Genomic DNA, 23,181 nt, shown 5'->3' on the forward strand with positions numbered 1-23,181 from the left:
TCATTCGTTAACAAATCTGAAATGAGGCAGGGAGAAATAGTTATTCTATAACGCAGATAAGAATATCTCATTTACCAACTGAACTCGAAAAGTGGGTGGTCACCGTCGAAGGTAGTTATAAAAAGAGAGCAAAATCTACATGAAATGTAATTAGGAAGATTATTTTAAAGTTATTTGAAATGCCGGTATTTCATTAAACGCTTCCTATCTTCAAATTTAAATAAAAAAAGTGTGTGAGATATCATCGAAATTTTTTGTTCGTTTGAAGGACCTACTGATGCCATTATATGTGGAATATAACATCGTTGAAATGTCCTCCTCAGCTTCTCTGGGTGGAAGGCATTCGAAATGTCTTTATTCTAGAGAAACGATTGACGGTTGTGAAGTTATGCACATCCACAAAGTACACTGAGAAAAAAATATCGCATTATTATTTTTTCATTTATCGACTCTGCACACCTACCATTTTTCAATTGGACACGCTTATTGACTGAATTAGTAAAAAAACAGAGCCGTCCTAGTTTAATAAACTGTCTGAAGGGGTGAAAATAGGGTGGAAATCGTAACATAAAAAATCGACTTTGTACACCCACAAAATTGAAGAATGGTAGGTGTGCAGAGTCGATAAATGAAAAAATAATAATGCGATATTTTTTTCTCAGTGTACTTTGTGGATGTGGATAACTTCACACCCGTAAAACGTTGTGCATATTGTTAGTTGTAAAAAACAGGTTGATGTTGAGCGTAGCAGACTACTGGTTTACTGGTTTTAAAATCGGAGCTTTCTGGAAATGACCTCCGACTGAATACGTTTGAAAGTCGTCAACTAAGGCCTACCCTATGTATTCCTAATACGGAGAACAAAGGACAGAATCCTCCGACAGGAGGTTCTCTGATGGATCGAAAACACATCCAGGTTCTAATGCAGATGTATATAGTTGCAGACCCAAAACATATATACCAATCCTGCCTACGGTCCTATGCAAAATCTACGCCATTCATTTATGTCTGCTAAAATTAACAGAAACCAACTTTACACATAAATCAATAAAAATATTCTCAGGCAACCAAGCCACTCTGAAAGAATTTGGCTTTCACCGAACTGCCAAAAATCTCTCCTCTCATGAAAGACTTAACAAATTGTCTTTGGTGTCTGTGGCCACATTTGCTTAGAAGATAATGAAGCTACTGACTCCCTTGTACGAGAGAGCACTGAAAGCGGTTTCATGGCAACAGAACCATTAGGTCTTGCCAAACTAACAGTGAAAAGCTGGACTGCACTCATACATCATTCGAAGAATGTCACCAAATACTTGTCAGACTACAAAAGATAAATGTACTATAAGTTTATTCATAGGCTTATCAATAGGTTTGTTCAGGTTCTAGGACGTCAGGATCATGCACAGTTGATATAGAGCGTTCTGGTTTATTGAGGATATGTTCGGATTAATGAATCCTCTGTTCTGGTTTCGACTGCGAAATGATCCTAAACTGTCTTGAACCGTCTCGAATCGTTCTGAATAATTAATGATTGAGGTTAGATAACATTGGAACTGACTACAAGGATACGCTACATAACAAAATGGACATGATCAACAGTATTTTCTCGTCTTCATCTCTTCATATATACGATAGGTGGCACAGTGGTCTCCTCAAAATGTGTTCTGGTTTAACCAAGTGTCCGAGACGATTTCGGACCGTTTGAGATTTTTTGTTTGTACGCATCATGTTTTGCGCAGTTTCCAAACAGTTTCGGATGTTAGAACCAGAAGAAACCTAAAACCCACGTAGGTTGTAGTGGAATTTTGAATCTGAATCAATAGTTATCTGGGCATGACTGATGAGTGGCAGGTTCTTGAGTGGAATTTTAATGGAATATCCTTGGCCGTACTAGGAATAACACTTTCAAAAATTGAAACTTCGTTAATCCGTATCTCGCACAAGTTTCAATAGCTGATTAAAGAAAAATCCACTCCACATTTTTTAATGCCTGTAATAAAAACTGTATTTCAAAAACTAGTTAATATTTCCAATTCCTTTCATTCCTCAAATTAACTTTGAATTTTTTTCAGGCAGTCAGCATAAAACATCACAAAAAAAATGATACTTAAACTAAAAGCAAATGGATTTCGGTTTATAATCTAATTCATTCGACGTTTACGAGTGATTTTATAATAAAACTTGCAAAGATGGAAACAAAATATGTGTGGTGAAATTTGTTTTTCCGTCAACCAGGTGTCGCCTACTTACGAATGACAACCAACTCGAAACTTGTACCAACAAAGGATAAACGAGGTCTCACTTTCTAACGTGCAATTTCTAATGAGTCATATCTGAAAAAAGGTTAGATCACTTTGGTGATTGAGCAATATATAGGGTGTTTCATTTGAAAAACGTAAGTCATGATCGTTTAGGTAAAATGGGAACGGAAAGGTGGTTTTCAGAAAATTTTATATTAAATAGTATCCAAGTAAACCATAAAAACCACCAAAATTTGTGTGAATGATTCCAAAACTTCAGTTCCCGTGAATCATTATTTATTAAATACAGATGTGACAACAGTTCAAAGATGAACATTTCTTCAAAGACTACAGTTTTATATGGTAGTGACCAAAATAAAATATGTTACTGTTATCCAGATACCTCTAATAGACCCTTGTATATGAGATAAATACCTATGGAATGGAATGAAGTACCTATGGAATGAAGTGAATCTCAAACTCGTGACTGGTCTACTTGATTTTTTGAAACAAACGAATAAATAGACATTTACCGTAAGTTGTTCGTTCAGTCCTATAATATTACAACCGCTATATTACGGATTTCAAGATTTGAGTTTCTGTGGTGTGGGAATTCAACATCAGTTCAAGAACAAAACATCGTTTACGTATTTACTAACTGTATGTATCATTTATTACAACTGAATTTATTCGAATATAACGTTATCTTCTTTAGTGGGAGACTACGTAAAATTACTATGATGAAATATTTCCCGTAATGCCACATTTATTACTTTTGGAATCAGTGGACAAATAAAAAATGTTTCACGTTATGAAAAAAGCAAAATTAATTATAAAATCTTCATTAATGTAGAAAGGACAAACTACCGAAAGGTGAAACCAATACCCAAAAACATAACTTGTAAATCCTTTCTATGATTATCTCATTTAAAACGTAATTGCTTTAGGACTATATTTTGATTTATTCAAAGACGTCCCCGAAAACCATTACATGACTGATATTTTACAAATACAACTATGGTCTGAAAAGTTTCCGACCTCCGCATGAAGATGTCAGCACTTGTGAATGAAGGCTAGGGGATTTCTTTGTTCGTCTGTTGAGAGTTACTCACCAAAGTTTCAGCCAGTTTGGACGCGCAGTTGTTATGTAACAGTCGTTTGAGTGAGTTGATTTGAGGGTTTTTATGAAAATGGACCAAATCGAGTATCGAGCTGTCATTGAATATTTGTTTTCAAAAGGCAATACGCCTACGCAAATCAAAGATGAGTTGGATTCTGTGTATGGGGACGCTGCACCATCATTTAGCACAGTAAAATTTTGGGCCGTAGGAGCTTGGGAGATGATGAACGTTCAGAACGTCCCAAAATTTGCAACTATCGACCAAAACATCGCCAAAGTTCACCAAGTGGTGCTAGACGAGAGATAGCGGAGATTAGGAACATGTCGAAAGAACGTGTTTGCCACATATTAAATCAACATTTAGCCATGAGAAAGCTGTCCGCACGTTGGATGCGCCTTTGCTCACGTTAGACTAGAAACGTGTTCGAATGAACATTTCCAACACACTGTTGGCGTAGTTTAGGGGTAATAAAACCGAGTTTTGGCGCCGATTATTTACTGTTGATGAAACTTGGACACCCCATTATACGCCCGAAACAAACAGTGGATTGCAAAGGGGAAACCGGCTCCAAAAAAGCCAAAACTGTTTTTTCGGCAGGGAAAGTGATGGTGTTTTTTAGCATAGTCATGAAGTCATTTTGATCGATCATCTTTAAAAAGAAAAAACCATTGCAGAAGCATACTACACATCATTACTTGACATGCTGAAAGCAGAACTTGCGGAAAAATGCCACTTTTGCAGAAAAAGGAAATCCTGTTTCACCAAGATAACGCACCGTCTCACACCTCAGCGATTGCCAAAGCGAAAATCCACGAATTACGGTTTGAACTGCTCAACCATCCGCCTTACTTCCAGATCTAGCCCCACTCCACTTCTTTTTGTTCTCTCATCTAAAAATTGCTCTCGTAGGACAGAGATTTTTGTCAAATGAAGAGACAATCACCTTCGTGGGTAAATTTTCGTTTTGAGGGCACCCGGCGATTTTGATTTTTTTTTTAATGTACTTACTTATTTTGATGCGTAGATTACGAATCCGAAAGAAAAAAGCGGCGCTCTCCCTTATTTACAAAGTAACGCGCTTCAAAGTTCCGAAAAGGGCGACTTTTCAGCCTTCTCTTTCACAAAATATTCTATTTAAAAACACAAACATTTATTCACTAGGTCACCTTTACACGTTATTCCTCCTTCTTTGGCACTTTTCACTTCAATAATCAACATTTTTACAACATTTTGGTTCCATATCTCTCTATTTTACGTGTTTAAGGTTATGGCATGGTTGGTACGACTGATACAGTCAATATTCATTCCTAAAGTAATTCAAATGTTTTTTACCTTCATTCTTTAGATCGTAAATTGGTTTTTGGTGGTGTATTACGATTTTGAAATAGTAGGCGGCGGCAAATACCAACCGCTTTTTTCTAAAATGTCACTAGTAACTAACCTAGAAATAGAAATAAATTGAGTTTTTTGTAAGAAAAATGTTGCTTATTGAAGTGAAAAGTGTCAAAGAAGGAGGAATAAGGTGTAAAGGTGACTTAGTGAATGAATGCTTGTGTTTTTAAATAGTTTATTTTGTGAAAAAGAAGGCTGAAAAGTTGCCCTTTTCTGAACTATGAAGGGCCGTAACTTTGTAAATAAGGGAGAGCGCCGCTTTTTTCTTTCGGATTCGTAATCTACGCATCAAAATACGTAAGTACACTAAAAAAATTTTTCAAAATCGCCGGGTGCCCTCAAAACGAAAATTTACCTTTCTGATGACTTATAGACATCCATAAAACTTCATAAATACATCATAAGCAGATGAAAACATTTGAATCATGTCCTATATTTCATGTTTCACTTTAACTGGTACATAACGGGCTGAAAAGATTTTTTTTAATAAAATAAATACAATTGTTCGTAGCTTCGCAAGAAAGAGAAGCCGTCACAACCAGTGCTTGCAGTTCCCTACATCAGAGGATTGTCGAAAAGGATAAGAAGAATTGGGTCCAAGTACAACATCAGAACCTGCTTCAGATCCGATAACACCATCCACAGCAGTCTCACGAAAACCAGGCTATCAAACGCTGACTGCGATTCCAAGAATTGCATTTACTGGATACCCTGTGAGTGCGGCAAATTCTATATCGGTGAATCTAAGAGGCCATTGAAAATCCGCATTGCCGAGCACAAGAAAAACACATAGCGAAGAGAAACCAGCAAATGGCGAATAACAGAGCATGTGGTCTCATGCTGATATCATGGGAACATTGGTTCAAGAGGAAGTTCAAAGAAGCAACATATATGTTTACCAACGACGCATTTAGCCAAGCTAGCGTAAAGATACGCAACATATGAAAACCTGCAATCAAGCGGATAACGGTCAACTCCCGCTTAATTTTTTTATTTATGTCTATTAAAATTTGTTTTCCCGTAGACTTTTATTATTTTACATTTTCTGGAAATTAGTCTATGTTACTACATCTGTAAAATGAAATAATATATTTTAAAGTATCACCACTGTCATCATCACTATCAGTAATTATTGAGTGAAAATATTAGTCACTTAAAATATTCCAAACAACAATTATTCATAGATTAAAAAAGATTTTATTTCAAAACCTGACATTCCTATTCTAATAATTAGAAAATAGTATCTCCAAATGTCGTAGTTGTTTTAACCTAATCGCATCAGAAGAAGGATTTAACCATTAAATCACCTATCTGTTTGTGCTCCAGTGTCAGATTTAAGTTGAAATAACATTCACAAAAATTCTTTCACTAGCCGACGCGACGGTCGTAGAAATTTATACATGACCAGATAAAAGAAAGTATCGTTTGACATACTTCAATGCTGCATATCACCTTGCCTACATAATTATAATCCTCTCTTCGTTTTCGTTCACAATCGATAATGCTAATCCAATGAATGAATAATTACATTTAGGGACAATGGTACGAAACCATATCAACGTGTAGTTTAAGAGTGTTGGGGTATATTGAAAATAGAGCGGTATTGTTCAATTTTCCATAAAAATCCTGTAAAAATTATCTTATACTTTGAATAAATGTAATGCTATGTGAAACGTGATTGAATACTCAGGGCAGAAAGTCAGTGGAATTCCAAAATATCAATTAATGAATAAGAGCACACACCAACTTTGAACAATCGATTCCTGCAAATAGAATTGAAAAATAATCAATAATTTCTTCAGAAGATGTCATTAATTTCACAATAGGAATTTTTGATTGCATCTATTGCATAGAACATGTAGTGGTATTGGTATTTTCAGTGTAAAATACTTGTCCTATACTACTGGATGGAAAAATATGGAAGTTTTCAATGTAAACAAAATAGTTCTTCAAGTAATTTTTGAACTATATAGATATTCCTGTACAATAATAGTTAGGACAAAATTATAATGGAGGGTTAAAGTAGTTGCAACCCAGTACCTATTGATGATTCAACGATTTCCTTTTCTGGTTTTTCTGAATCAGTTAAGTATTCGCTTTCAGGAAAAAACATGTTATCCCTTTCCTAAAATTATTTGAATCCTAGGTATGAACAAAATTCTTGAGAAATTTTTGTAATCTATAGTCTCGGCGATTATTTATCATCATTGTTTCCTAACAAAGAAGATATTTCTAATTGTTGATTGCAACAAAGTCGAAGATACTAAACTTTATAAAAAAACTTATTGTGATTAGCAGAGTAGACAACGAGAACATTTTTCATATATTTTTACAGCTATATTTGTGAAATTTGAGTTTCTTGAATATGTGGCTATAGTGAAGTAACTTGTTAATTTTCAGTTTCAAGGAAAAAATATATTTATTCTGAGTTAATCCTAGTACAACCTGAATTTTCAAACCATGGCCCTGATTTAAAAATCTTAAAAACTGAAGTGACTAAAGTTAGAACTGGAACGTCTAGTGCAGAATTAATCCAACAAAAACATTTCTCCCACATTCCACAGTTTAGATTATCTCCTAGTGTTACAACTTGGTTGATGAAACGGATTTTGAGGCCAGTGATGCAGTTTTGGTGTGCGGAAAAAGGTTTTTTGTTGGATGAAGATTCTTCTAGCTTTTTAAAAAATTCTGTATTATTTAGTTTGAAAGGTGGTTTACTTCTATTCTTCGTGTCGAATACGATTGAGGAAAATTTCATAAAACCGATTTAATGAATTTAAAAAAAAACACAAAAAAACATTTTCCAATAACTGTAATATTACGTAAAATATTCATATTTTGAAGAAAATTCCATACCTGTAACTTTAAACCAATCAAAATACGTTATTTTGACAAATCACCATGGCAAAGGAGGTATTTTAGCGAATTATACTGGACATTTTTCGACGTTTACAATAACAGACTATTTTTGACAGATTGGTTTTTATTTGTTCACTTAATATGTAGTTTTGATAGATTTTAAGTATAAACAACACCTTTCTTGGAATACCTCTCTTCTTAATGGCGAAAATGCAGGACTTTGAATGTTTTCAATTTAGTGTATATGTCTAACAAAATATATATAATATTTAGACACTAATTTATTCACCTTTTTTCCATTCAATACTTTCAATTTTGCGTAGTTTAGATGCAAATAATCGTGGACAATTCCGAACAAATGTTCTTCAAGTTGGAGTGACAATCCTCTATTAATGCGAGTAAATAAGTCATGGTACGATGATTGATCATTACATCAGACAATTTCACGCATATTTTGCATTTACATAGTAACATTTTCAAATCGATTCATTCTTTAAACAAAGAAATTTGTTAGTTTTACTAACAAATTTCTTTTACTTACAAAAAACACGAGTTTTTTGATGTTTTGAACTGTCAAAATACAATGATCACAGCCTCCTATGCTTGCTGACACTGATTATGAATTCCATACCTACCATTGAAGCGCGCATAACCCACATTAATAAAATTGCAAAAAAACAATTTTACTCCACTTGTAGTTACTCAAAACTTATATAAAATTTAAGAATATACTATTTTTATCTTGAAATGGTATTCCCATTCAACTACAATGAGTAGAAATTACCAATTTGAAAGCCTAAATAATTGCCGCCGCGAGGTCAAATTAATATCCGGAAATTTTTTCTCGCTCATGAATATTTTTAGAAAATTTCCCTTATCTGCGACTCAGGAAAATATCAAAATATTCATGACCTCGAAAGAATTTCCGGAAATAATTTGACCTCTAGTGGTATTACTAGTGAAAATACAAAGTTTATTTTTGCCGAAAAATTGTTAAAGGACCAAGTTTTAAGGACATCGATTAAAAATTAATATTGTTTTTTACAACTATGATAATTATGGAAATATTTGGTATGTCCATTCTATACGAATTTTCACGAATGACGGACTAATATGAAGCTCAAGGCAATTTTTAGGCTTTTCATTTAGTTAAATAGTTGTGCCTGAATCACCTTTATTTGATGGCAGAAACTTTCTCTAAAACAGATCGTAGAAGACGTTTAGAGATTGTCGTGAGTGGCGGATACTTGTCAAATTGTATCAGAGGTAATGTCACGTTTTGATTAAGTTTGTGAAACTGTAATATAAACGAATACAGCATAGTAGAGTGTTTATTTTTATTATAACGAGAAACGTAAGAAACATAAACCCTAGAAAGTATGATCTAATATGAAAGATACAGTCTTTTACCAATCCATTGATGTTCCACAAGTATTTTCATTTATACCTATAACTGTTTATTTTTCAATAATTCCTTGAAATATTTTACTTCTGTCTTGAAATATTTTCAATGAATGGATGGATCTAGGCGTTACTACGTGATAGGAGATCATCAGAAAAAAAATGAGAAATGAAACTTTTTATGGTTTTATACCACTTTGTATAAAATAGTATGAAAACATAAGAAGTTTAATTCTCATTTTTCATTGAAATATTTTGTTTGGTTACTCATCCTTCAACCAACGTTCATTATCTGGAGTCTACTATTAATCTCACATATCCCAAATGTTCACCCACAATTATTCGATATATGAATAAATTAGTTCATTTGAAGATAACTTTGAAATATTGAAGTAAATTCTGTAATATAACTTTTTTTTTCAGATGAGTCTAAGATGATAGTACGTTGGCAGTTGATTTTTGGACTACTCTTAGTAGTAATTTGTGTTACTGCAGCAAGAAAGGGTAAGTTATAAATCAATAAATAAGTGCATATCTATGCCTATCATTTTTTTTAAGTGTTCGAAATTATTTACTTTCAATTATTTTAAAAATAAAATAAATACAACAATAAAAATTAATTGGCGCTCCGGGGCGACTTCATTGATTCCAGTGGCGCATTTGCTTTTTCAGCTGCAGGAAAACCCGGAAAAACCTGCAGCACCACATCATCTGAAGATCTTGATCTAACAATGTCCTCTCTCTCATAAAACAAAATGTAGGGTGTCTCCAGAGGCTCCAATAAATTCAATGCATCGCCAGAACACTTCGTTTGACTATCGTCAAACTTAAACCAGTCCGTTGACCAAGGCGTATTAATGACCAAATTCAACGCCAGAACCACAGTGAACAATGACTGCATGAATATTATAACAGTGGTCTGCTAGGTTGAAATGTTCATCTATTTCGAACCTTCCAAAGAATTTCTTGCTTCCGTTAGAGGTTGAGTCTTGTTTGAAAATCATCAGTGTTATTATTAGATTGACTGGTGCCTCAGCTATACTTGTTTCCTTATAACAGTCAGTAATTAGTCGTATTAGGAAAAGCTAGATGAAGTTCCAGAAATTCACATGAGTTTTCAGTACTTCTTGAACATTCACCACAAAGTAAACAAGTGAGGATTTTTCCAGCAAAAGATTTACAAACACAAGACGAGATGTGTTGTACGGAATCATTCAGTCCAGAGCGGCTGGGAGTATTGATTTTGGTATTGTTTGCCTATCATTGGAATCTCAATTTCAAGAAAAAAATATACCTAAAATTTTTTTAAAGACTTCATTACTATAAAACTGTTTTTTTTTCTTCAAATTTTGACCACTTATACGTTACAAAATTATTACACCCAACGGTAACTTGGAAGACTGGTGTACGATGAACAATTTTTTTTTCTGATTGATTCGGCCGTTACTTGATGAAGATCTATAGTAATTTCATAAACTCTTTATGATTTGATCTTCACTAACTTTATTTTCGAAATATATCACGACATATATGTTGCTATCACAGTAGCTTTTTCGTAGTCAATAACATACTGAAAGTTAATTCCTTACTCTAATTTTGATATACCCCACGTAATCACCTACTCAGGTACTTACTCGATCATAATTACCTAAAGCGTCTACTCAACTTTTATATACCTGAGTATATGACGCTGAGTCTATACAGGAGATGGATGTCGAGCTTACGACTCCAACTGATCTCCCTGTAAATTTAGATCAGGAGCGAGTCTACAGAGGAAATGGATGTCGAGCTTACGACTCCAACTGATCTCCCTGTACATTTAGATCAGGAGCGAGATCTTCTTAACTCTCCAAGTCCTGATCCATCAACTGAACCTAAAAAAAAAGGTTTGGTAGTGCAACCAGAAAACGACTGAGTCGTCTCCTCAAGAGCGCGGTACCTTATGATACCGCCTTGCACCAAATTCTTGAGCGGCGTACGCAGAATCTGTCTCAGGTGGAGGAACAAACCCCACCATGAGCAGGTTAGCCAACGAGATGCTTCGCGGGTATCACCTTGACTTGCACCTTGACTATCCGACTACCTCATTAACAATGAAACAGCAGAGCATATACTTTGTGCCTGCCCCGCTGGGGTCGGAATCAGATTTTTAGAGTTCATCAGAGCCGTACTCTTACCATCTGACCTGAAAGACCACTCACCATACAAACTAATCGGTTTCGTTGAAAAGATGGGTTTATTTGGTCGAGTATGAATAGGTGTGAGCCACAATAAACCCTTGCGGGTTGCGGTGGATGGTCGAATAGACCTAACCTAACCTGATTTCTCGATTTTGGATGTTTTGTCTGTATTATTTTTAACTAACTTTCCCAACAAATTACCTGTTCTATTGCAATTTTAATAAAAATAAAGCCACTTTTTCTGTTGTTTGTCCAAAATATGCCAAAGCTTTATACGTAAGGTGTAGTTTATGAAATGAATAGAGTAATTTGAATACCATCTATCTACTTTTCAATTATCGATTCAGATTTTTTGAATAACTTGCATGTTATCTTTGCTTCCGGTGTATACTCGTATATCGACTGAATGGTTGGTACTGTGTGTTTCCTGTAGTTGAAACAGCTAATGTTTCTGACAAAATGGTTAAGGCGAATGTTTCACCAAAACTGAGTAAGTCATCCCGCCACAACAAATAATGGTTGCACTAACCCTAGCACCCATAATAGTTTTTGGTAGAAAGATTGTTACTATAATAAAGATAGATAGTTATAAAAATCCAAAATCCATTATCCCCTTAATAGTGGATATATGAAACAATACCTAAGAACTAACTATAGTAACCAAGATTATACTTCAGAAAAGTACCTCGTTTATGCACTTGTCTTTGATCGAAAAATATCGCATGCGCAAAACAACAAAACTGAAAATAGTTCCATATGAATAAGAAACATGATCAACACGTTTTCATATCTTTTTTCCAATTTTTATAATCGATACATATTTTATGAAATCATTATGAAATTTATATGGTTAATGACAGCTTTAAATATTTCAATTTGGAACACATGGAGTTTCCATAAACACTCGCTTGGAGTAATTCTAGCTCATATGGCAGAGATCTGGACTACTATAGTGGAAATACATGGCAGCAAAGATCAGATACTGAACGGTCTGAGAAGATTTAAAATTTGTTTCTGGCTATTGGTGAAGTTGATCTGTTAAAATATGTTTTCTGTTAACCAGCTTATCAATGTGTCTGTCTATCTAAGTTATATTTGAAGGAACGCTTCATTATCGGAAATGATCTTAATATTGAACAAGAAATGTGTGAGCATAAGAGAAAAAATATATAATCTACGGTTCGGTAACACGTTAAAAACCTGTAATTAGAGTGAGATTTATACCTCGTATGCAAAAGAGAATTGAAACTTTCTATGTTTTTACCACTTTTATTTGTAACTAACGTTACTGCAGTTTCGTCCTATATAATAAGGACATTTCACTTATACTTAACATACATCAAACTAAAAATGATTTATTACATTAGCCCTTATATTCACGGTGGATGGCACATTAGACGTTTCTGGTGAACCAGACAACGGATCACTTTGAAAATTTAATCGAGGGTATATTCGGACATTCTCTAGCCAACTAAAATATTTTCGACAATGCGGTGTTGCCGCTTCTATTAGAAAGCAGTAGCAACTTTGATTTTTCAAATGGAACACTCTGTATATAATATTATTTTTGGAATCTCCAACAATTGCCCGACAACTTTTCTTGATATTTCTCTATACCTATCTGTTACCGTTTTCGAAATAAAAATTAATTTCAATTTTTTTCTTCGAAAATCATGACTTCTAAAAATGCCGATATCTTTTAGTTAAGAAGTACTATGATATCGAAATTTGGTTTGGAGTTAGGTGATACTTGGACACTTCCCACACGTCAGCCTAATCTCCGTTACTTCAATACAGGGTGGTAAAAAATACAGTTTTTTCGTTTGCTTGAAAAAGTTGCTGAAATTTGATTATTTTAAATGGAACACCCTGTATATTATTGAAAATTCGGAAAGCTGCTGAAATTTGCTTTCTTTCTATGTATATCATACCTATACCTAACTAGTCAAGTTTCGGACTTATGAACATTTATTTGTGAAAATGTCCCTTCAGAATGGTATTTCCATTCGGTATTTGGTAAGCAGGCCATGATTACTATTTGACAGTAGCGTTGTGACATTCTCCTAATAATATCGACATTTTCGTCACTTCAGAAGTTGCAAATATCTTCAAAACGATGGAACAAAACTATTCAAACGAAGTTCTTATGAATTTGTTTATTATTTTTGGACAGTGTGACAAAATTATCAGCAGAACATGTAGAAAGTTCAATGAAATGTATCAGAATCTACCGCCAATGAACCTCAAGAAATTTATGAATATTTCTGATATTTTCATTAAATTTGATTCAGTGAGATTTCTACATAGTGAAACCCGCTTTTGAACCATTGGTTTGAAAACCATTTGGAAGGAAAATTTCCTGAAGAGATATTGGCGCTATAAGTTATACTGTAAGTTTATTATTTGTAATTATTATCATTGGAATGCCAACAACAATCAAAAGTTGGAATTATACGACCCACGCTACGATGCATTCCAATAACTATTTACTGAGGTTGTAAAACAGCAGTATAAACCAAATTGAAAAAGGAACTGAGAAATAGGTAATTTATATCACTAAAAATGATGAACCGAGTTTCCTTATGTTCTTGTCACGCTTTCTAGCCACCACGTTAGTTGGTATTCATGGCAAAATTATGTAATAGCATGGATTATCTAGAAGAGTGCTGGTTATTAGATCATAAATTTGATTTGTTGTGTTTCATTTGCCTCTTATTATACATTTGTGATACGGAAAACTGAAATAAAGATAGGATAATATAGTAATTAACTTTTTCATCAATATTCCGATAATTAATAGTCAGAAGAAACAGTAATTTTTTTCAATTTTACCTTACGAAAATTATTTTGGTCGTATTTGTATGCCATTGGATCACTAGATTTCAAATAATAGTGATTAAAATGACTATGAAATTTCAATTGAATTTACAAATGGTCAATAGAATAAAATATGTTTTTATAATCTTGGACTATAAATACCGATATTCTATCACCCACATTATTAAATGGGCTGAAAAGTTTGTAGGATAACACACAGATGGCGCTATATGTATTTTAGTTAATCCTATCTTTTAACAGACACGTGAATAAATTCCACAGCTGCAGGATTATTAGTTTGTGCGATAGAACATTTTGAGTGAAGCAATTCTTGCTAATTGAAGGAATTTCGATTGTTGATAGAGCATTGCTTTTTGGCGAAAAAAATACTGTTGAAGCCAAATCCTGGCTTGATAAACATTATTCGGACTTTGCACCAGGAAAATCAACTGTTGAGAAGAGGTTTGCTGAGTTTAAACGAGGTGAAATGCCAAACGCAGTCGACGCCCCAAAGAGGATGAAAACATAAGAAAATCCACAAAATATTTTTGGATGACCGCAAAAGAGAGATAGCTGAGGCTCTAAAGATATCAAAGAAACGTTTTGTACATATCGTGAATGAATATTTGGGTATGCGAAAGTTCTGTTCGAAGTGGGTAGCGCGCTAGCTCACAATCAACTGAAAACAACAACGAATTGATGAATCTGAGCAGTTTCAAAGCTGTTCTACCATAAAAAAATCCGAATTTATTCATCGATATGTGACAATGGATGAAACATGGCTCCATCATTCCACACCAGAATCAAAACGATCGTCATCTGAGTGGACTGCACGTGTTAAACCCCAAAGCGTGCAAACACGCAGTAGTCGGCTGGCAAGGTTGAGGTATCAGTATTTTGGAATGCGCATGGTATAATATCCATCGGCACAACAATGCACCGTGCCACAAATCAATGAAAACGATGGCAAAATTGCATGAATTGGGTTTCGAATTGCTTTCGCATCCACCGTATTCTCCAAATCTGGCCCCCAGCGACTTTTTTCTGTTCTCAGACCTTGAGAGAATGCTAGCTGAAATTAAATTTAGCGCCAATGAAAAAGTAATCGTCAAAACTATTTTGAGGCTAAAAACAAATCGTACAATGAAAATGATATTAAAAATTGTAAGGCCGCCATTATCGTTGTATCGCCCTCGAAGGTCATTATTTTGAATAATGGCAACATGGTAACATTAGTAAACTCATAAGGCGACATAATGATATTTCATAATTTTTCTAATGCTTCGCTGATGTAAGGAGTGGTCTTACTTTTCATGTTTGTTCCTATTTATACTCTTGATCAGTACATCAAGATAAATATCATCTTCATGAATTCATTTTGAGACTAACACTTTGTAAGGTTTTTGTGGATATTTCTAACTATAGAACAAACATGTAACAGTAATTTCCCAAAATAATTTCTTTTTAATTCAGTTCTCTTCATTAACATTATCTTAATTGAACTATTATCTAAGGGGGTTCGAAGCAATCAGCTCCTGTGCAATATCTTCAAATTATATGACATCACTTATTCACTCATTGTCATATAATATTACTTAAATGAATGGTGAAATATTTCACAGTTCCATTTATTATAGAAAATAAACCCATGGAAATACTAGATAGTATTACAGCTCATAAAGCCAATTATAAGATATATGTGCAATTTTTAATTTGAATATTCAAAGTTATTATCTCAGAAGATGTAATCATCTAGATGTGTTTCAATGTGTATTCGTAATCGAGTTCGTAATTTATTACATTCCCAAGAATTTATAGTAATATGAAAACATATCTTACAGACTCGGCCCATTTTATGGTACTTGCAAAACTTGCAATAATGAAAAAACAGAAAGTAAATGTGAATGTAGATGTAACTTGGTATGAAACAAAAGACAGAATGAAAGAAGCCGCCAGAAATGCAGTTGTATTCATCGAAATGCAGAACGTAAAGAAATAATGGTACGATGAGAACTGTGTAAAAGAGTTGAAAAAGAAGGAAGCAAGATTGAGATGGCTTAGAACGAAGAAACCAGAACATAAAGAATATGAGCAGACAAGAAAAGCTTGCAACAAAGTAATCAAAAATAGTAAAAGGCAACAACTAACAAAAATACACGTAAATTCTACCAAAAGATAAGAAAACAGAAAAATATATGCAAGCCCAGAATAAGAGGAATACAAAACAAAAATGGAAAGGTAGTTGACAATGAAGAGGAAATTAAAGGGGTATGAAAATGTTATTTTGAAGAACTGCTGAATAATCGGGAAGAAACACCGACAGAAATAGAACAAGAGACAGAATAAATAGAAGAACCACCTCTGGCAGAAGTAAATGACATTATAAATAATAGCCGAAACGTAAATGCTCCATAGAAAGATGGCATTGTTATGGAATTGATAAAATATGGTGGGAAAGCTTTGAAGGAAAAAATATACAATTTGATACCAAACATATGGAGAGAAGACAAATCGCCAAACGACTGGAGAGTAGGATATATGATTACCATATAAAAAAAAGGTAATCAACAAAAATGCGGAATCTACAGAGGTCTAACCCTATTACCAACAGTCTATAACATTTTAACTACATTAGCGATAAACAGATCAAAAGAAACAATAGAATAGAAAAAATGGCAGCAACAGTTGGGTTTTGCGAAGAGAAAATCTATAATTGATGCTTCACATAAACTGAAACAAATTATGGAAGAAACATTGGTACAACATGAACCTAAAATTGCTTTTCATAGCCTTTGAACAGACTCTTGATTTGATTAACGGAAGTTAGCTAATAGCACAGCAATGAAAGAGATAGGCATTCCGATTAAAATAAGCAGACTCATAGCAATGACAATGGATGGACCTGAAGCAAGTGTAAAGACCAGTTGAATTTAAAATAGATGAAGGAGTAAGGCAAGGAGACACAATTTCAACAATAATTTTCAACGTTGCACTCGAATATGCCACAAGAAAGATAAAGCATGGAATAATAAGAACAGGAAGTGGACAATTAAAAGGCTACGCAGATGACTTAATGATTCTAGCAAAGAGAAGAGATATAATGAGAAATATGTTGGAAGAAGTAATTACAGAGATAAACAAATTGGACCTGGTGATGAACAAACAGAAAACAACTCATTGAAAAGGACATACAAGAAAAGAAACACAATCAAGATTGAGGAGCACTCTTTCGAGTGGAAGTAGGGAAATGGCGATGAAAGATGATATTATAAAAGCCAATAAAAATACACAAACAAATAGGAAATTATTAAAAAGTAAGGAAATCTCAAGTAACACTAAAATGAAAATGAATAGAACAATAATAAGACCGTTAATAATGTACGCAGCAGAGACAATGTCAATGACTAAGAAAGATGAAGAAGACATAAGGGTGGCAGAAACAAGAATACTGCGAATAATAATGGTGCCAATTAGATATTATATGATTGAATGCAAAAGAAGAACAAACAGGGAAATTGCGGAAAGGATAGTCTTAAAAATCAAAAACAAAAAGCCAGATGGCAGGGACACATGGAAAAAGATAATGTAGTGAGAATTATGATAGATTGGGAACTAGAGTGTGGAAAAAGAATTTGAAGACCTAGATCTAGCTGGTCAAAAGAGGAAGAAGATTTGAAGAGGATCGTACTTGGAAATTTAGGAGAAACAGCAATAAATGGAGAAAGCTATGTGATAACGTGATGTAAACAAGACGATCATAGGGACTTATCCACCCTAGCCAATAGAGGATACAGAAAGTTTCAATACCGGCGCAATCCGTAAATGGGATGTATAAGTCATATCTATCTCTAATAACGTAGGTAATCTGAAAGTCTGTTGATATCCCTCAAAAATATTAATAGAAATGTTGCTGGAGAAGTTTATTGTTGGAAATAATATACTTTTGACACTTTTCTTGTTATAACTAACGAACCACTTGATATATACCCATAATATCCCATATTTTGAGCACTCTTCGAGAAGAGTTCGAGTGTACTCCAAACTATAAGGTGTTCCCGTTGAATAAAAATCTAGGAAAAATATAATGACATATTTCGAGGGGTGTGCAGTTATTCACATCCACAAAGTACACTGAAAGAAAAATATTCAATTATTACTTTCGACTCGATTGGCTTCATTAAATGATATGCCTATTGATGAAACAATATTGGTATCATTTATTCCTGTCTATTGATTCAACCAAAAAACATAAATTTTGAGTCCCCATGTGGGGATAATAATGCACAATTTTGTGCTCATGAGTTATTGCTTTCTTATCCTACTTGGTACGTAATAAACTATTCTCTCAGTATAGGTACTTTGTGGATGTGGCTAGCGTCGCAACCGTAATATTTCGCAGTAATCTTGCGTCGATCAGATATTCCGTAAGCCTGAAAATAAAAAATCGTATTAGATGAACAAATTACATGAATTTCCAGTCGTGTTTGCATAACAAATTTCTCAACCTTTTCCACAAAGAGTCACTCAAAATTAACACTCATTAATAGATGTTGATCAATTATTGCGGCAAGATGTAGTAGTCGTTCCCAAAACGGTTTTATTATTACTTATCATGTAGCATCAATTACTTCAAATGGGATTAGGAAAGTTTCTGGTGTAATTTAATTATCATTACACAGTATGAAAGTAATGAACAATTAAAGAATGAATCAATAATGACTAAGACTTATTTATTTACTACTATAAAACAAACAGGGTCAATAATTGTTGAACTATGAGTCCTCTTTTTGGCATAACAACTATTATAACTTCATTTGTGCCTTCCAGAAAAAAAAACTTTCATGGCAGTTCACACCAATGATGAATCTTCATATGCAGAGTAGTCAAAAATATTCTGTTAAAACAATAATCTACTGGAAAATTATATATGAAAATTATACTTTCCTTGTTGGTATTGAAATAGACATCTATATTCCCAAATATCTTTCGGAATTGAAACTAATATCACTCAAGATTCACTTCTGGGTCCATAGTTAGTTTTATAATATCGTGATGGAATTGAAAACTTGATAATATTTAATATTGAGATTTGATTTGTCGAGAGAAATTCTGATAATGAAACATAACTTCTTAATTTATTTCCTATCTTTTTCCCATTGATTGAATGTTCTCTGATTTTATCAAAACCTAATTAGAGTTTTTTCAAAAAAATATATATATTCAACGTGTTTACGATTTTTCAAATTCAGAATCGAGGGGATGCCCCATTCACTTGGAACCAGCAATTACCAAAAACGTTCTTCTATACCCCTTCAACTATTTGTATATGAGTTACATCATTTACTCACTGTTCAATCAAGGAGGTTGAGACAAGGGCCTACATATTTCAGAAAATTCTACTGGATTATGAACAGAAAATGAAATTCTTAGCATTCACTCTACCTTATTATTATGTATATAAAAACCAATAAAGAGAAAAAAATACAGGCTATTAGGTCGTGGTTGAATGGAACCTGTACCAAACGTTTCGTACGCTACTACGGCAGACATCATCAGTGGTATGTGCACACATACCGCCGGTAACGCCGTAACCGCTATGCCCCTGCATTATAAATCTATATCTTCGAAAATATTCATTTGAATAACATTCTGTAAACGCCCATGTTGACCTATATTGAATGCACAATGTACTTAAGGTACTTAATTGGATAAGGATTAATGTTGTATTGCTAAAATCGCTTCGTAAAGCCATTACTTATTTCTCGAGAATAAGAAATGGTCTTCGTAGGTTATCCCCAGAAGATAGACATATGTAATGATTCATTTATTTTTTTTTGTTTCAGTGAAGTGAAAACTCCTTGAATGCCAGAAATAACTCGTGTACCTCCCCAAATAACATTCAGACAATATACATTTTATGAACTGATTATGACTATTTTTAGATATTCGAGTTTTGGACCCTTTCGAGATTCAACAGTTTTCATTCATGTGAAATTATTTACCACGCCACTGTAAATGGTACAAACCGTTAGTAGAGAGTATGTCAGGAAATAAGAGGATGCAAAAACAAGCCGGTAGTGGTGTAATGAGCTGCTAGCACTGAGTGGGTCACTGAGTCACCGAACAAATCAAAGTATATCGTAATCGGAAGGGATTTATTCGATCAAAATAAGTAAAATCATCTACCAACCAGAGTCGCCAGTGAGGGCTATACATATCTTTAAAAAATGAGACATAATAATATACCCTGTTAAACTCTAAATTGGTAGGCAGCATGAAAAATGTCTACGAAACTACAGGCTACCATGGAGGCTATTATAGAGGTTCTTGGTACCTTATGCAGGGCATATGAATAGAATAGAATAGAATAGAATAGAATAGAATAGAATAGAATAGAATAGAATAGAATAGAATAGAATAGAATAGAATAGAATAGAATAGAATAGAATAGAATAGAATAGAATAGAATAGAATAGAATAGAATAGAATAGAATATATTTATTTCACTTCATTACATTAGATGTTGGTAGCATATCATTAACGACAATACTATAGAATAGTAATTGTTAAAAATATGTAATACATCACATATAGTGTAAAATATTGTAATTTTTGAAAAAATAAGTTTTCGGTGAACTTTCACGCTAAACGTAACATAATAAAAAAATTCAAAACCTGCAAAATTTGGATCTCTCTTCAATTCTAAACCACTTTCATATTGAACGACTAACAAGTTTTCCCGCAAAAGCTATCCAGTAGGTTTTTGAAGTACCTAAAATTTGGGAACAGAACGCTCTTTGTTAGGATTGCCGTCATACCTCCTTGCCTCCTTGAAAAGTAGATTGACGTAGATTTCACCCATCACGGACGCGAATGAATAGAAATAGTTGGAGCTAGCCCAGATTAACCATCGGCTTCTGCTATTCGGATGTGAATGTGGTATTGAATTCTACATTTTTTTCTGAATCATGGAACATGTAGTCATAGTCATTTATTTTCACTCTTTGTCGTACAAAGTACATAGGCAATTATTTAGGAAATAATAGGAAAACATACGTACATAGGCACGTATGTCGATAATTTCGATACTTTCGATATCACTAAGGACGCGAATGAAAAGAAACACCTTGAGTTTTGATTTGGATTCTGAAGAGGTACTACTGGTATAGATCATCTAGTGAGCTAAATGACTAAATTTTTTGAAGAAGTTGTGAGATCTAGTTGGTGGTTTGAGGAGAAGTCTTTCTCCAGCAACAATACTTGATTGGTATGGTTACTCATTTTGGTTTTCAGTAAATTATTGAAAGAAATTTATGTTTTTTTCTGATGATAGACTTTCAGATAAGATAACTTTATTTTGTATAGCATGCGCAACGTTTGAACAGTAGTAAACAGTAACTTTTTAGTTTGTACTTACTGTTTTGGTTCATGCAAAATCAGTAAGTCAGTTCTGGATGTAAACATGCATGCGAAATTAAGTTGAGTATCTAATGTGACTATTCTCTGCCTGAAACAGTCCAGAGACCTCACCAGAAAAACAATGCGATATTATAGGGTGTACCTCTCAGTTATCAAATAGATACCACCAAGGCTTTCTAGAGCATATGATCTTCAACTACCACTATAAATTTTGTTCGTTGTCCCTTCCCTTTCATCAAAGTTTACATGAGGCATTATCATTAAAGAGAATGCTTTATAAAGCTCAGATCAGACCTTCTTGTCCTTGTCTTCTTGTCCTCATATATAGAGGTCCGCCCCTAAGCATACCTTGAAGCTGCTGGAGCCATCAGCGAACATCACTTGCAACCTTGATAGTCTGGAACATCGACGAAAATTTGGAGATTTGTCTCTCTTCTATAGATACTTTCACGGGAAGTGTTCAAGTACTTGACACATTTGATTCCACCTAGAGCGGTACATATCAGAAGTACGCGACGGACTGTGGCTGCTCATCGTTTTGAGGTTCGACTCAGTACACCTCGAACTTCATTGTTCAAGAACTCTTTCATTTGGAGGACTGCGTTTATGTGGAATAAACTTTTTGAGAACGTTTTTCCAAATGAATTTAATCTCCAGCGATTCAAATCCAATGTGAATCGCTACTTTCGCACAGGCACCGCTCTTAAAGCACCTTAAGGATTTTCCTGTAGTCCTTGTAGTCCTTAAAAAACCTTCTGGCATGTCCTTTTCTGTGAATATTGACTTTGGAATTGGCGACAGTTCTTATGATGGATTACTTTGAGATGTATAACCTGTGGAACCTTGTCGGAGTAAGCACTTTCACCGTGTTATCACACAATGTTACTGAAAATTGCAAATAAACTATTGGGAAAAGGTTCAGCAAACTTTAGTTTACTTTGAAAACATACTAAAGATTTGATCATGGTGTTTTCACGGCCGGTGTCTAACAAAGCATTTATGTTTTCATATAAATGAACATTATACTGAATGTAATTTGGACCAATCAACGAAATTTTGAAAGCTACTGCATTTAACCTTCAGTTAAAATTTTTGCAAACCTACATGTGAAAATTCTGAATTCTTAGATATTTTAATATTTATATTGCATTCCTTCAAAATGACGAAACACCTGCAGGAAAGAAAGAAAGTATTGATTTGAATATCACAGCTTTCAAATATGTGCTAGTATAAATCATATTCGACCTTTACTATTATTTAACAGAGGATACGCCCTTGATCTCGATTTCAGTTGACAGTTTCATTATATTTAATAATCGCGAGAATTTGCTTCAACGTACTCGACAAACCGACACGTAGATATAAAAATGGTCTTTTCCAAATGAATATTAATGTGCCAATTGCATTTTAGCATTGTTATAGAAAATTCAAGGACTTTTTGAACGTAAGGGAAATTCTGAAATTCAGCTGTTTTTATGAAAATTCGTTCTAAAAATCAAATAAACCTCAACAATGATTCAACAATCGATTTGAACTCTGTAACCAATATTTGAATCTGCGTTAACTAAATTTGTGAAACGGGCAAATGTTTTCCACATGAAACTCTGAAGAAATCTTTAAATGGTCGACCAATGTAACTTCGCTTCTGAAATGCTCAGAAGAAAGAGTCAAAGAGTCTTTGTGCAACTGAGACAGATAGACAGAGAGAGGCTGAGCTAGAATGGTCGACTTTTGAGTTTTGAGTTTATTGAC

At 33.9% G+C, this 23,181-nt stretch overlaps 1 protein-coding gene across 1 annotated transcript in view; it reads left to right on the forward strand.

The window, feature by feature from the left end:
- Positions 1-23,181, forward strand: part of LOC111505844 (uncharacterized) — a 101,789-nt gene that overhangs the window by 5,893 nt on the left and 72,715 nt on the right. The window contains exon 2 of the mRNA XM_074180799.1: positions 9,437-9,517. Coding sequence (XP_074036900.1) covers positions 9,448-9,517 — 70 coding nt within the window. The 5' untranslated portion in view covers positions 9,437-9,447. The remainder of the gene's footprint in view (positions 1-9,436; positions 9,518-23,181) is intronic.

Source organism: Leptinotarsa decemlineata, unplaced genomic scaffold (genome assembly GCF_025532065.1).
Source record: "Leptinotarsa decemlineata unplaced genomic scaffold, Ldec_3_MD MMD2_tig00026299_RagTag_RagTag, whole genome shotgun sequence".
NCBI classification, from domain to species: Eukaryota; Metazoa; Arthropoda; class Insecta; order Coleoptera; family Chrysomelidae; genus Leptinotarsa; species Leptinotarsa decemlineata.